The sequence below is a fragment of the Chrysoperla carnea genome, chromosome 1, assembly GCF_905475395.1.
Source record: "Chrysoperla carnea chromosome 1, inChrCarn1.1, whole genome shotgun sequence".
NCBI lineage: Eukaryota > Metazoa > Arthropoda > Insecta > Neuroptera > Chrysopidae > Chrysoperla > Chrysoperla carnea.
The window spans coordinates 32,704,292-32,718,223 of NC_058337.1; the positions used below are offsets into that span (position 1 = coordinate 32,704,292).

The 13,932-nt window shown below is 29.2% G+C and overlaps 2 protein-coding genes across 2 annotated transcripts in view; one reads left to right on the top strand and one right to left on the bottom strand.

The window, feature by feature from the left end:
- Positions 1 to 13,932, bottom strand: part of LOC123299712 (chondroitin sulfate N-acetylgalactosaminyltransferase 2) — a 94,515-nt gene that overhangs the window by 43,276 nt on the left and 37,307 nt on the right. Inside the window, exon 2 of the mRNA XM_044882063.1 lies at positions 2,553 to 2,733. Within this exon, the coding sequence (XP_044737998.1) occupies positions 2,553 to 2,733 (181 nt within the window). The remainder of the gene's footprint in view (positions 1 to 2,552; positions 2,734 to 13,932) is intronic.
- LOC123301648 lies at positions 6,002 to 9,847 on the top strand. Its single transcript, XM_044884483.1, has 3 exons — positions 6,002 to 6,090; positions 7,835 to 7,906; positions 8,991 to 9,847. The coding sequence occupies exons 1-3, from the start codon at positions 6,028 to 6,030 to the stop codon at positions 9,765 to 9,767; spliced, it is 912 nt and encodes a 303-aa protein (XP_044740418.1). The 5' UTR covers positions 6,002 to 6,027; the 3' UTR covers positions 9,768 to 9,847.

Here is a 13,932-nt window from a genome sequence, read left to right on the forward strand (position 1 = left end):
TGCAAAAAGAACACAGATCATACTGGATAGAGCTAGCTAGAAAGAGCTACTGGCAGGCTACACCATTAAACACGTTCGTTTCATTCATTTCAGTACAAACTATTTAACTACAAACTCTATAAACCATTATTAAAGATGGATTAGAGTGTGATATATTGTTTTAGATAATACACACCACACATCTTCAGTATTACACAAATGTCACTTTATTATATTAAACGCTTGGATAATTCAGTTTAGTCGCTTCTCTTATTTTCTACAAATTGTGTGTTTGTACATCACAAAATCGGAGGAATAAGTATAGAACGCACAAAGTATTATGTGTTTGTTTAATTCCAATTTAATTCTATTGAATGATTCAATACTGAGCTTTTATCTGGCTTAGATACAGGCGCGATTCACTATTTTAATAATAAAGGTTTTGTAGTGAAATTAAAGAAGTTCACCATTAGTTCAGTTAGTATAATTCGATTATATTTAGCACTAACTTGATACCCGCTCGCTTCGTTGGGTTTAAAAGTCAAGATTTTTAAAGACCACCGCGTTATAGCCTTCACCTCCCTTGCTTTCACTTATTTCCCATCCATAACAGTCGAAAAAATGGTATAGATTAGTTTACACAAGTAAAATATATATACAGTTTTAATTTAAAAAAAAATAAAATAGTCATAATTCTTTGAGATATCAGAAAAGATGGCCATGAATTTTACGTTTTTTAATTGTCAGATTAATATAAATTAAATTTTTGTAGTTTTTTTTTTCTCAATATATCTTTATAAACTAAAGTTCATATGTTACTCTGATGTATGAACTATATTATTGTTAAATTTCATTCAAATCCATTCATTAGTTTTTGCGTGAAAGCGTAGCAAACAAACAAACATCCTTACTTTCACATTAATAATGTATAGGGATTCATGATAAACTTATTAAGACGAAATATGTGCATAATAGTATAATTGTGTATATATATTAGTAACATTCTGATTAATGTAACCCAAACACATAGTCATTTGGTTGATCCTGTCAGTAGTGTTATACTTTTCTCATCAGTACAATTCGCGGTTAAGGTGAAAACTCAAAAGACTTGCAAGTATGGTTTCTTCTTCTTCTAGGGCAAATATATACAAACAAAATTCCAATCCGAGATAGTAAGATTGCATTGATTAGATAAAAACGAATCTGTAACCAAAATTATCACGAATATTTTGCTTTGGTAACGACTTAGTAAGTCTGAATATGTCTATTACCGGAGATGCATTATCCAAATACATGCCTTATAACGGATAAGGGAGAATCATATCTGAGGAAAAACTACCACATCCAAAGAAGGGAGCAAGCGCAAAACGTAACCGCTCAGCAAAAGCAGAAGGTTATGTTATAGTGGGTATCCCTCTATGTGGCATACATAGTCCATAAAATCCGTTGTTGCACCTGAAAGAGGCTGGTATATCTCCAGCCTCTTTCAGGTTTATTATTAAAAACGATAATTGCTTTGAGGTGAACGGACTTCAAAGGACAAGTTGCCCCTGTACTCATTTTAGCAGCTCCGATAGAAATCGTGTTGTTCTAGTAGGTCAAAACGTTCAACCATTTTTGCCTCCCAATCACTGCCCTGCAATTATGTCGCTGACGGAAACCCTTTGAAGTAAAAGGATACCTTTAAACGCCTTGGAATTCAATAAGTTCTTCCTGTATTCATATTCATTTATGTTGGCATTCTTATACCATGCATATATGTAATATGCAAGGTATACTAAGTTTAGTCCCAAGTTTGTAACGCTTAAAAATATTGATGCCACAAGCAAAATTTTGGTATAGGTGTTCATAAAATCACCTAATTAGTCCATTTCCGGTTGTCCGGTTGTCCGTCCGTCCGTCCGTCTGTGGGCACGATAACTCAAAAACGAAAAAAGATATCAGGCTGAAATTTTTACAGCGTACTCAGGACTTAAAAAGTGGGGTCGACTTCGTAAAAGCAACATAGGTCAATTGGGTCTTGACCTATGGATCCGTAGGACCCATCTTGTAAACTTTCAGAGATAGAACAAAAGTTTAAATGTAAAAAATGGTCTGCTATGAAATATCTACTAAATTTTTTCTTTCCTCTGATGGATATTATGTTTGCTATTCTGTTTCTTTTGTTTTCTATTTTTTTAGTATGCAGGGAGTTTCGTGGACGAAAAATCGATTTAGAAAGGTTTCATTTTTAGAAAACGTTTTCATGAAATTTAGTATGCAGGAGGTTTTGGGGCGATAAATCGATTTAACTATGTTTCATTTTTAGAAAACGTCGTATATAATTTCCACAAAACACGATTTAACAAAACAACAATAACGAGCAAAGCTCGGTGCTCATACACTTGAACGTGTGATTGATAATGATTTGTTTTTTGTGACGTCTTCAATACGATGTAAAATTGTTTTATTTGAATAAAGATTATTATTATCATTATATTAGGAAATTCATTTTATACAATGAATAAGACCTTGAAATTTTTTGACTATAAAAAATATATTATTTCTTTATTTAATTAAATTTCCAATCGAACCCACCTGTAATTTGTAATAGTTGTAACTTTAATGCACGTATTTCGGCTGTTAATCGTTCCACTTCCAAACGATTCTCTTCTTCACGTTGTTGCAACAATTGTATATAACCGTTAGCTGATTGTTGCATATCTTGTTGTATTTGTTGTGGAATATTGTTATTATTATGTTGAGATGAGGCCACTGAAACAATAAAATGCATTAATTTAAAATAATTCTAATTTATTTATTTTAAAATAAATACTCTTCGAGTGCGTACTTGTGACAGGTTTTCTTGATTGGCGTACTTTCAGAGCTTCGTAAGACGATTCATTACGACTAATCTACAACATTTATTGTTGTATTTAAAAATTATCGAAAGTATTTCGTTTTCTTTTGAGAGACCCGAAAATTTTTATCTGTATCATACCCGTGTCGTCGGAAAACTTAAAAGGGTAATTTGTGTCTACTTGATAGGATAAAAAATATTGTCATAGTTAATGGCATTGTCATAGTTAATGATATTTGTACCTACAGACTATGATTTTTATTAAAAACTAGCTTGATTTCCGCTCGTTTCTTTGGGCTTAAAAGTAAAAACCACCGCTTTATAGCCTCCACCCCTCTTGCTGGAATTGTTTTACACAACTAAAATATTTGCACAATTTTCAATTTTTAAAGTCTAAAAAAGTCAAATTTCATTGAGTGTATCAGAAAAGAAGGCCTTGTATTATTTGACATTTACTATTATATATTTTTACAGAAATCTTTATTTTATGGTTTAAAATTATGATAATGAATGGAGCAGTAACATATCAAAATAAGTTTATTTATTTTAAATTGGTTTCTAAAATATATCCTAATAAATTATAGCTCAAATCCATTGGCTAGTTTTTCCGTAAAGCGTAACAAACAAATAAACCAACAAACTTCCTTACTTTCACATTTATAATATATATAGGGATAAGGATAAAAAATAAAGAGCAAATTTTTTAAGTTTCTTTAACTACTGTCACGAAGACAGTTTGAATTGGCTGTCGTTCAGACGAAAGTCAAAATAAGTAAACATTTCGGTAAGTTAACCAAATACATTTTAATTTTTGGTTAGATTGATCACACGCGCACGATTTTCAATTGCTTTTATATTTCCATAGAGATTATTATTTATGTATCTATATTAAAATGGCAACACTTTCTATACAGGCTATTTTAAAAATTAACGCCAATTGCTTGTTTTCACTTGCTGTTTTTTTTTTAATTTTTGAAAAAATATTTAGAATAATTAAAAGCAAACACTGTTTGTGGACTTTATAATTATCTTGGATATTTTCCAGAAACCAGTAAAGTACGCTATTGGTAATCAACAAAAACCATAACACGTACTGTGGTGGTCCATAATAGTTGAATGAATGAATCATACATGTTTATTTATTTAACTAAATACCAAAACAATAAATGTATTTACTTTTAACACGATATTAAAACATTTGTATAAATATTTTTTATTAGGTATCTTGCAGCGTAAATTCATAAAAATTGTTATTAATCTATCTCTTCAAAAAAATGTATGTTTTTTGCCTTGGATTAAATTTTTATATCTCGAAGTTAAGCTACAACATGTCATTAATAGATTTATCAAAATCTGAAATAAAATTCCTAAATTAAGAGCTCATTAAAATTAATATTACAGTTACGATCTCGGCTAGCTTAAATAGTTAAGTATTGCATTTCAACGTCTCCTAAAATGTTGAATAATTGTGATCAAATTATGAGTGACACGTCGGTTTTACACTTATGCCTGCACCATGATTTGTGTTACATTTCTTTGGAGATACCTGAATTCGAGTACGAGGCTAAACGAGACTGTTGGCAAGTATGAGGCTAAAGAATTTGGGAGCCTAGGCAATTTTCACTCACATAATATTCTTGATTACTATATTAGCCGATTAATATTGTGCAAAGTACAAAATTTTGAATTGTTTCAAAATAAAAAATATTTTGGTCAGTTTTAAGCAAAAAACTACTCTTGTGGTTTTTTATCTAGACGCTTAGTTTTCGAACTAAAAACTCTTGAAAAATTAAAAATTCAATATTCGATTTTTAGAAAAAATATGTTATTGTTACAATCTCTGAGGAAATTCGCTTAGCTAACGCAACTCCTGCATTACAAATTTTTCTTCTATTTCGAGATTGTAGAAATTTCAATCTCAACAATACCGATAGTGAGCGAAGTTGTTATTCATTGATGTTAGTAAATTGCAAAGTACCAGCCCGAGGAATATTCCTTTATTGTTTTTATATTTATCATTTTGTTTTTTAAGGGAATTCCAACAAGGATCGCAGTTCCGAGCCATTTTTCACTTTAAATACGGATCTATAAGTCCAAAAAAATTGAATCACGCAAAGGCAAAACGTGTTTCAAAACAATTTAATGTAAAATTGAATAAATAATTTCCCAATATTGACACAGATGCATTGATCAAATTACGCTAATACTAAAGCAGTAAATTGCCCTTCATTTACTTAACAACAAATAAATAAATTTTACAAAAAATAGAACCAATTTCAAGAAAAGCACAAAAAAGTAAAAAATAATTTTAAATCGAATGCTCCTCTCAATAATTTTCTTGTGTCAACTACGAGTTGTAGTCGACTTCAATGCATCAATTTCTATCCGACTTTAGTAGCTAGGATAGGATATGATTAGCGCCGACTTCATAGCGTAATTGCTCACAAGGAAATTTTTAATTAGATTTTGTTCTTTTTAGTTTTGCTCTACCTTCGTGCGTAATAAACTAAATACAATAAACAATTATGGGGCCAACTCAGAGTTTGCCATTTTCAAATTGTTCCACAATTGGCATTATTCCTGTATTGTTTTTATATTTATAATTCATTGTTTACACCATTTTAACGTAGTTAAAAATATAAATACTGTTTAAAAATGCTGTAATTAAGTGCAAAAAAATATTTAAAATTAGGAATAATTTTGAGATTTTTAAACGCAGTCCTTTTGGCGCTCTCCGTTTATGACAAATTAATATGTAAACTGTCATTTGGTGACAGTTCAAAGACCATACAAAATATAAGTAATTAATATCATACAATTGTCAAGAAGTCTGGCAAGCCACATACTTTGACGTCACGACCGTTTTAAAATTTGAATTTTCGTTTTAGAATTTGAATTTTTCTCACTGGATTTGCACTTTTATTATTTTATTTTAAGATATTAATTACTAAAATAATGGTTTAGTTAAAAAGACTAGCCAATGAAGTTGCGGGAAAAAAAATTTGAACCAAATTTAAATTTCATGAATATTCCCTATTGGCAGACAAATCGGTGAACATTCATACAAAAAACATAGACATACAGTCTAGCATGGACTCTCCTCCTTTTTAGAAGCCAGTTAACAATAATTTCTCTATAAATTAATCTATATAAAGGCCCGTAAATGTTATAAAAAATTATTAAATTCCTAATAATAACAAAAATTAAAAATGAAGATCTTTATTTGTGTTGTACTATTAGCATCCAGTGTGTATGGAGCGCCATCATTTCTCGTAAGTAAAGTATTATTTTATGATAATTGTTAATGGTGAGGATTTTTCCTATTTACGCATCTTATAAAAAAAAAAAAAAAACGGCGGGTTGCATTCTGGGAGTGCTGGCAGAAGTGAAAACTTGAATATTAACGTTGTGCATTTTTGATATTTTGGAATGGCCAGGGAATAATTTTGCACGAATTGCTTTAATTATCAGTATAAAAGTACTATCATTTATGTGGTAGAATACAATATTTATTTATTGCGCTATCGTACACAAACATGACAATTTCATGAACGAACATTTTTTACCCATTACAAAAAAAAGTGTATAACGCCGCTAAAGAAGCCTTCACTTTAAAAAAAAAACCAAAACCAAAAAAAAATTTATTTTTAATAAAAAGGCAACCGCACACAGTGTTCCCAAGCGGTCACCCAATGTTGCTTAACTTCGGTGATCGGGCTAGAGCCGGTGTACTGACTGTGACATAGTCGTACGCTTTTTCGATCAGGTCACGTGTCCTGACGCGAGTTTAACATTTTTTACCCATTACAAAAAAAGTGTACAACGCCGCTAAAGAAGTTTTCACTTAAAAAAAAAAAAACCCTTCAAGTGGGTACGCCTCTTGTGGTCCATATTAACAACTTCCCAAATATTTAACATACAGGTGATAAGATGGCAAATTATAGTAAAATGGATTTCATACAACAAACTTGTTGATAATCATAATTTTCATTTATCGAAAAAAAATTTTAGAAATTGTTAGAAATTCATTGTAATCACAAAAACACCTGTGAATAAATGATATTTTTCGTTTCAAATAAAAACAACAACAACCAAAAATAATCTACTTAAAACCATGGGCAATAGAACAGTTCTTCCATTGATTCTTCCAAAAATTCTTCCATTGATTTATCATCTTTCCAAAACAAAAACAGAACTGTTGGGCAGAGAAACTAACTAAATGTACTTTTGGTACATTTCCTAATTACTGCTAAGTGCACTTAATTTAATTTATGTATCTGATAATTAGTTTTTTATTAGATCAGATTTGCTAAGTCATTTAAACACAATATTTTACAATGGAATTTTATACTATACGTTTACAATATGCTAAAATAAGTTTAAGAGAAATTTCTAGCCCAGAACTATTTTCGAAGATTACAAATAATACAATGCAATGCTCAATAATCGATAATCACTTTTTTAACCATAAATTTACACCAAACTTGTAAATAATAATTTTAAATATATCGTATGAAATGAATGTTATTTTGGTTTAAGTATTGCAATAAATCAATATTTTATGAATTTTTTGTGATTCCAATTAAAAAACCTTATTTTATAAGAAGATAAATATATACAAAAAAATAATAAAAATTATAGATTTTATAGAAATAATGCATAAAATATTTAGTTGCCACAATTTAAAACAAAAAATTTCAGTCTAAGGTAGTATAACAGCATCGAGAATCACAATTTTCTATTATCTTCTTTAAATAAATTCGAAAGATTGTGGTTCCTTATATTAAGGGAAAAAATTTTATATTTTTACCGTACCTACCATTTAAAAGATATAATTAATTAAAATTAATCAAAATTATGTGGGCTCTTATGAGTACATTTGTTCAATTTTACCGGAAATGTTTTCCGTCGAAAAATTGGCATAGTTCACCTAGTAAAAAAAGACTAACATCAAATGATTCCAATTATTTAAAATATTTTCAATTAGTTATAAGTAATAAAAATTGTTTATTTCAGGATGATATTGGATCCATATTTGGTGATATTGGGCAAAAAGTTAAAGGCATTTTCGACGATTTTGGTAATTTGGTAAGTTAATTTAAAAATTTTTTTTAAAATTTTGACTATTAATCTAATGCTTCTTCAATGTCATTAAAACTTTTTAGTCTTTTAAAGAAATGTTCCAATCGATGAATAATGTTCTCAAATTATCGAAATAAATAATAAATCGACAAATTTATTCAAACTTTAACACTCATTATTTTAATTTTATTTAACAAAATTGAGTATTAATCTATAAAAAAATAATATGATTACGTTAGTTTTATCAGAATTCAATAAAACCAAATAGTTTTTGTCAGAATATGAATGTAATGCATACAAAAATAATAAAAAGTCATACAAATCTATGGTCAAAAACATTTCGAGTTCAATATATACGACACGAAGTTTCGAATATAAAAAGTAAAGTTGTTCTTATAAATATATGATTAAAGCCTTGTTTATTGCAAGCTTTTATTTAACTTGCGCCCTGATTTCCCCATCGCTTCCACCATATTTGATATATATTTGAATATCTAAAAAAGTTTTAATAAAAAATACTTTTTAAGGGACAAGCTATTATTACACTAAAAAGTAGAAACTAATTTTTTCTCTGAGTCACTCATACACAACTATTGTAAAAGCTTGAGCTGACAAGCTTTAAAATTAAGCATCTCAAGCTTTTGAAAATAGTCGTATATGAGTGCCTCATAGAAAAAAGTATTTTCTAATTTTTAATGCATTAAAAGCTTGTCCCTTAAAAAGTATTTTTTATTAAAATTTTTCATTTTTGGGATAAGAGATGTTTAAGTTTTGAGTTAATTTTGATGAGATAAAATAACTTCCGTCTTTCACCAAATATGTACATGAATTGTTTTTGATGAATAAGAAGGAATCACGCATTAAACTTAAAAAAAAATCATGGTTAGCACTATCTTGGTTACAATTTTTGGCAAGAAATTTATCGTCGAATATCTCGAACATGAAAAGCAGGTGACCATAGGTATATATTAATTCCTTTTCTCATGTTTGTGCAAATAATCTCATCTTACAGTTTTGTTGTTATAATACACCCTGTATATGAAATTGCACTTTTTAATCAAGAAAATAATATTCATTAAATATTAAATAGATTCCATCAAATTCCGAGGTTAATGCGACCATTGCAATAAATGCATCATCTTCATCACTTCAAGATGGTCTTTCAGAAGCTCTTTCAAAAATCAATGTTCTTAAAAACGAAGTAACAAAAGCATTACCAAAACTAGATGAGGGAAAAAAATTAGTTTCAAATATGCTATCTAATTTAAAAGAACATGGACCCGTTGAACAACTCGAAGATATAATAAATAACATTACAAATGGCATTGATAATGCAGTCGACAATCATTTAAATAAAATTTTAGATGAATTTTCAAATTTTATCACAGAGCATATTAATGGTTCATCCAAAATAGTGGATGAATTCAAAGCTTGTGCTAAAAAAATGAATAAGGACGTTGACGTCACTTTACCGATCAAAGACTATTCGAAATGTATTACTGGTCCAATGAAACAAGTTGAAGAAATGGTTATAAATACTGTTGCGGCAATTAATGATACTCAAACTTTATTCGTTAAAGTTGCCACTGATGGTGAAAATTGTTTGAAAAAATTTAATGGTTTATCTGGAATCGTTGAAGGAGGGTTATGTATGGCTGAATTAAGTGCATACGCATTGGGAAAATCCACATATATTGCAGCAAGTGTATCTAGTACTTTCAGTGAAGCTGCCACATTTTTACCAAATTTAAAAATGAACGCTGAAGCTTGTGCTATTAAACAGACAGCAATTATTGCACAAACGTATGCAGCAAATGGTGTTAACGCAACTGTGTGTGGTATCAAAGGTGCTGTAAATAGTATATAAATAAATTTCAATAAATGTAAAATAATGACACTTAAAATTTTATATACTTTTGAATAAAGTAATCCGAACAAAATAATTCCGTTTCCATGATAAGTATATTCCGTTTAATTACACAATAATTTACATTGTGCAATTGTTTTTACTTCGTATTTTTTGGATTTATTTGGAATTTTAATAAAACTACCGCTTATCCGACCTTGGCTATCACGTTTTTAGAGAGAAATGAAGATTTTGTTATTTACAATAGACTGAATTATGAACAGATAACATAGCAACTTATACAAAATTTTGCCTAAATTTGAAACAGCTCTCCACGAAAAACCATCGAATTTGGAACCTCAACAGCTCATTTGAATTCTTCTACTTTCTAGTTTTGGAATCTTCTGCTCAAAAATTTGTATCACCCCTTGCCGCTTTGCACGAAGGGTTGAAAGTGTGAGAAACGTGATCCCTAAATTTTATGAAGTTTAGAAGCGTGCCAAGTTTTAAAAATTGTTTTGCAACTTTTTTAACAACACTCGAATGCTTGTTTATTTTTCATAAAAAAGAGCTACAAAAAAACTATAATACGAGCTTTTTATTCCAAGATATTCGATTTCTAAACGAAACATTTTTCGTTTTTAAAACATGCCCAAAAATAGAATTTTTATAAATAATATTTTTTTTACCTAGCCGCCGTTTCATAAAAAAAAACCCTATTGAATGGGCGAAAAACAAAGTTTGTATCAAAATTTTTGGGTCAGTTCGTTAGTGCATTGGACTACTGCTACAAATGCCAGTTCGTGTCGCAGACATATTCATCTATAACAGTAGCTAGACACCCACATGATTATTTTAATCTTCAGTTATTAAACATTATCAATACATTTTACAATAATTAAGTTAATGATGTTGGTGTTGAAAAGGATATTGTTGTAAACTTAGAATTGGTAGATATTGCATCTATAAAATACTTCAAAAAGAGCTATAGCAGAAAATCTCCATTAGCATTGCGTAATATTTTGAGAAAATAACTCCAGAGAGCTGAAACTGACGTTTATTGAATAAATGTGGAGCGAGCAATTAACTTCCGTTTTTCAGATATCTATCTATAACAGATTCCACCCACATATCTTTATATAATCTTTATTTTTTTTTTAACTACATCCAATATACAATTAAATTCTTATGATGTGGGTGAAGTCGCTTACTTCGTTCTTATCCAAGCGACGACAATGTGATCCATTTTACCGCCCCATCAATTATAATTGCTCACATTGCCGTTGCCTGGATTCGAACTCGCAATCTCCCTGTTTGTAACGTTTTAAAGACGATTTAGATCGCTTCTAATTAGTCCATTTTTGGTAGTCTGTCCGTTCGTACGTCCGTCCGTCTGTCGACGCGACAACTCAAAGACGAAAAGAGGTAGATTTTTAAATCGTTCGGTACCCACCCGCTTTGCTGGATAACTAACATTAAAAAAAAAAATTAAAATTAATATAAAGAATATCGAATTAGGGTCTCTTCTATATACAGATGGTTTTTATAGCATATTTATGAGTCAATTTTGTGAAAGAAAGTTCATATACATATACATACGCCCAAAATCGCTTCGTTTTTCAAGATACATGCTGGAAAGGTTAAAAGAAAAAAATTGTTGCTTTATAATATCTGTTATCACAGTCTAAGTATTTTCGTGAAATTTTTTATACAAATGTAGAAACATTTTTCAACGAAAACCTTTTTTTTAATCAGTAGCGTAAGCAAAGTGTTTGCGGTCACATCGTTCACATGAACTTTATTCCATAAAATTGGATGAATAATATGTTTCTCAATTTTTTTTTTATACTACGGAAACATACGATAACCTTGCCTTCCTAATTTATATTTTATATAACCTTGACTATTTGAAACGCTCAACATTCGGTATATACAGACTCGTACTTCAATTTTATTGATATAGATTTTAATGGTCAAAATTTTTACATGCCATCAATCCAAAGTCTTTATATGTCAGTAAATACTATTTTTAGTACATATTTTTCTAGCCCCATCTCTTCAGGGGTTACTTTAAAAATACAAAGTGTTCATCCTGGATAAAGCATTATCCGAAGAAATTTTGTTGGTATCAAATTTATTTATGTGTATACGATCTCAAAAGGATTTTGTTTGTCGTATTTAAAATATTAGAGTTAAACGTTTTAAAATTTAAAACAAAATTTTTAATTGAATTCACTGTAGGAAATTATTCCAGTTTAACAGGTGGCTATGATTTTTGCCATCATATTCCGAACAGATATCGAAATTAATTTTCCAATTTTGCTCCTCAAAAAATATGCTTATCTTTGTGCTCAGTCTGTTGTAAAATTTTTGTCATTTCTATACACTTTATGAACCATTTATTGAAAAAAGAATTATTAATTTATTTCAAATTCGTAATGAACTAATCATACGTATGAAATTTGAATTACTAAAAATTTTAATTTATTGATTCTAATCTGGTACTAAATCCATTCGATAATTTTTAAAGGGGTTATAAAAAAGGGGTTTATTTGATTTTAGGGAAATTTTTTTTAAAATTCGTTTTAAAGCATGTTTTCGCAAAAAGGGCGAAAAAATAATTTTCTACAGAATATTATCTTTTATTCTACATAAATTTTCTTGTTTTTTACACTTATAAAGAATAATGCAAGCACTTCTATTCAATCCTGTCTGTATAGGGTATTTAAATAAATGAGCACGATCAATTGTATTTTTTATTTCACATAATTATGTTTATTATTTCACTATTTTCGGGTACACTCTGTATGCATATTTATTAACCTTATCTATTTTTCGATAAAATAATTAAACGATAAAATTCTTAATAAGCACTAATAAATATTAACAATTTCAAATAAAACTACATGTAAGCATAATATTGATACATAGAAAGTGACAATGAATTTAATAATAATGTTATTATGTTTAATAATTTTTTTTATTCACAAAATTGATGTAATTAATAATTCTATTTTTATCAAAAATATAAAATAATATATGGTTATTGAATTTTATTATAGAATAAAAAACTAAACGCACAAATAATAGGATTGAACATAAAAAATCATTATTACATGTCAATTAAAACAAATAAGGAAAAAATGGAATCGATGTCGAAAAATTCTTTAGATTCATTAATATCTTACAAAAAAAATGTTAGTGATGGTACAAATAAATTAATATATTCACAAATAACAAGTCGAAATCCTCAACATTTTAGTGATTGGAAAATGAATGGGCATACGTATTTACGTAAGTTTAAACTTTCAGTAAACGCCTACGATTATTATACAAAGGGTTACAGAAAATAGTTTTAACACGTGAAAACAAACAATTGAATGAATTACCATGTATAGACCATGTTGAGTTGAAATATCAATCGATTGTTTTTTTATGTCTTGTAAGTAATGAAAAATAGTAACTTTTAGGTAGCCAGAGTCGAGTGTAAGAGAGCTGTAGTAGTTCACGCACATAACTGATATTCCCATATAATACATACTGTATAATGTTTGAACTTAATTTTCGGCCTCACAGGTAAACAGTGTTATGGTCCCAAAACCCAATTGACCTATGTTGCCTATATACGAACACAACCTCACTTTTTATATACTGGAAACGCTTTTAAATTCCAGCTTGATATCTCTTTTCGTTTTTGAGTTACCGTGTTTATGGATAGACGCACAGATAAACAACCGAAAATGGACTAATAAGGTGATATATACCTATACCAAAGTTGTTTTCGTAGCATCAATATTTTTAAGCGTTACCACCTTGGGGCTAAACTTAGTATAATACGTTGAAAAGAAGTGGCTGCGCTGCATTTTCTCTCTTGATTCTTTTTCGTGCTTTCCTTAATGTAAAACAAGTATACCGGTAGCATGCAAACGCTTGGAAGCGGACGTTAAATCTAATTTTGTGGTACGCGTTGGGAATAAAATTGTTGAAAAAAGTTGGATTGCATCAGATCAAGTGTTGTAGCTAACGGTTTTATTTTTTTATCAACGTTAAAATGACTACTAAAATGCACGACTACGAAAAAATCATCAACTTTCCTCAACTTACGTTAATCGGTAAAAATTACCTTTGTTAATACTCAATTTATTGAAATTTAACCTCTTTTTTTTTAGAAAATAATCAGAGAAGT

Coding starts and splice junctions, on each gene's coding strand:
- LOC123301648 (XM_044884483.1), top strand. CDS start 6,028: ATGAAGATCTTTATTTGTGTTGTACTATTAGCATCCAGTGTGTATGGA. Junction 6,091..7,834: donor ATGGAGCGCCATCATTTCTC/GTAAGTAAAGTA, acceptor TGTTTATTTCAG/GATGATATTGGATCCATATT. Junction 7,907..8,990: donor TCGACGATTTTGGTAATTTG/GTAAGTTAATTT, acceptor AATATTAAATAG/ATTCCATCAAATTCCGAGGT.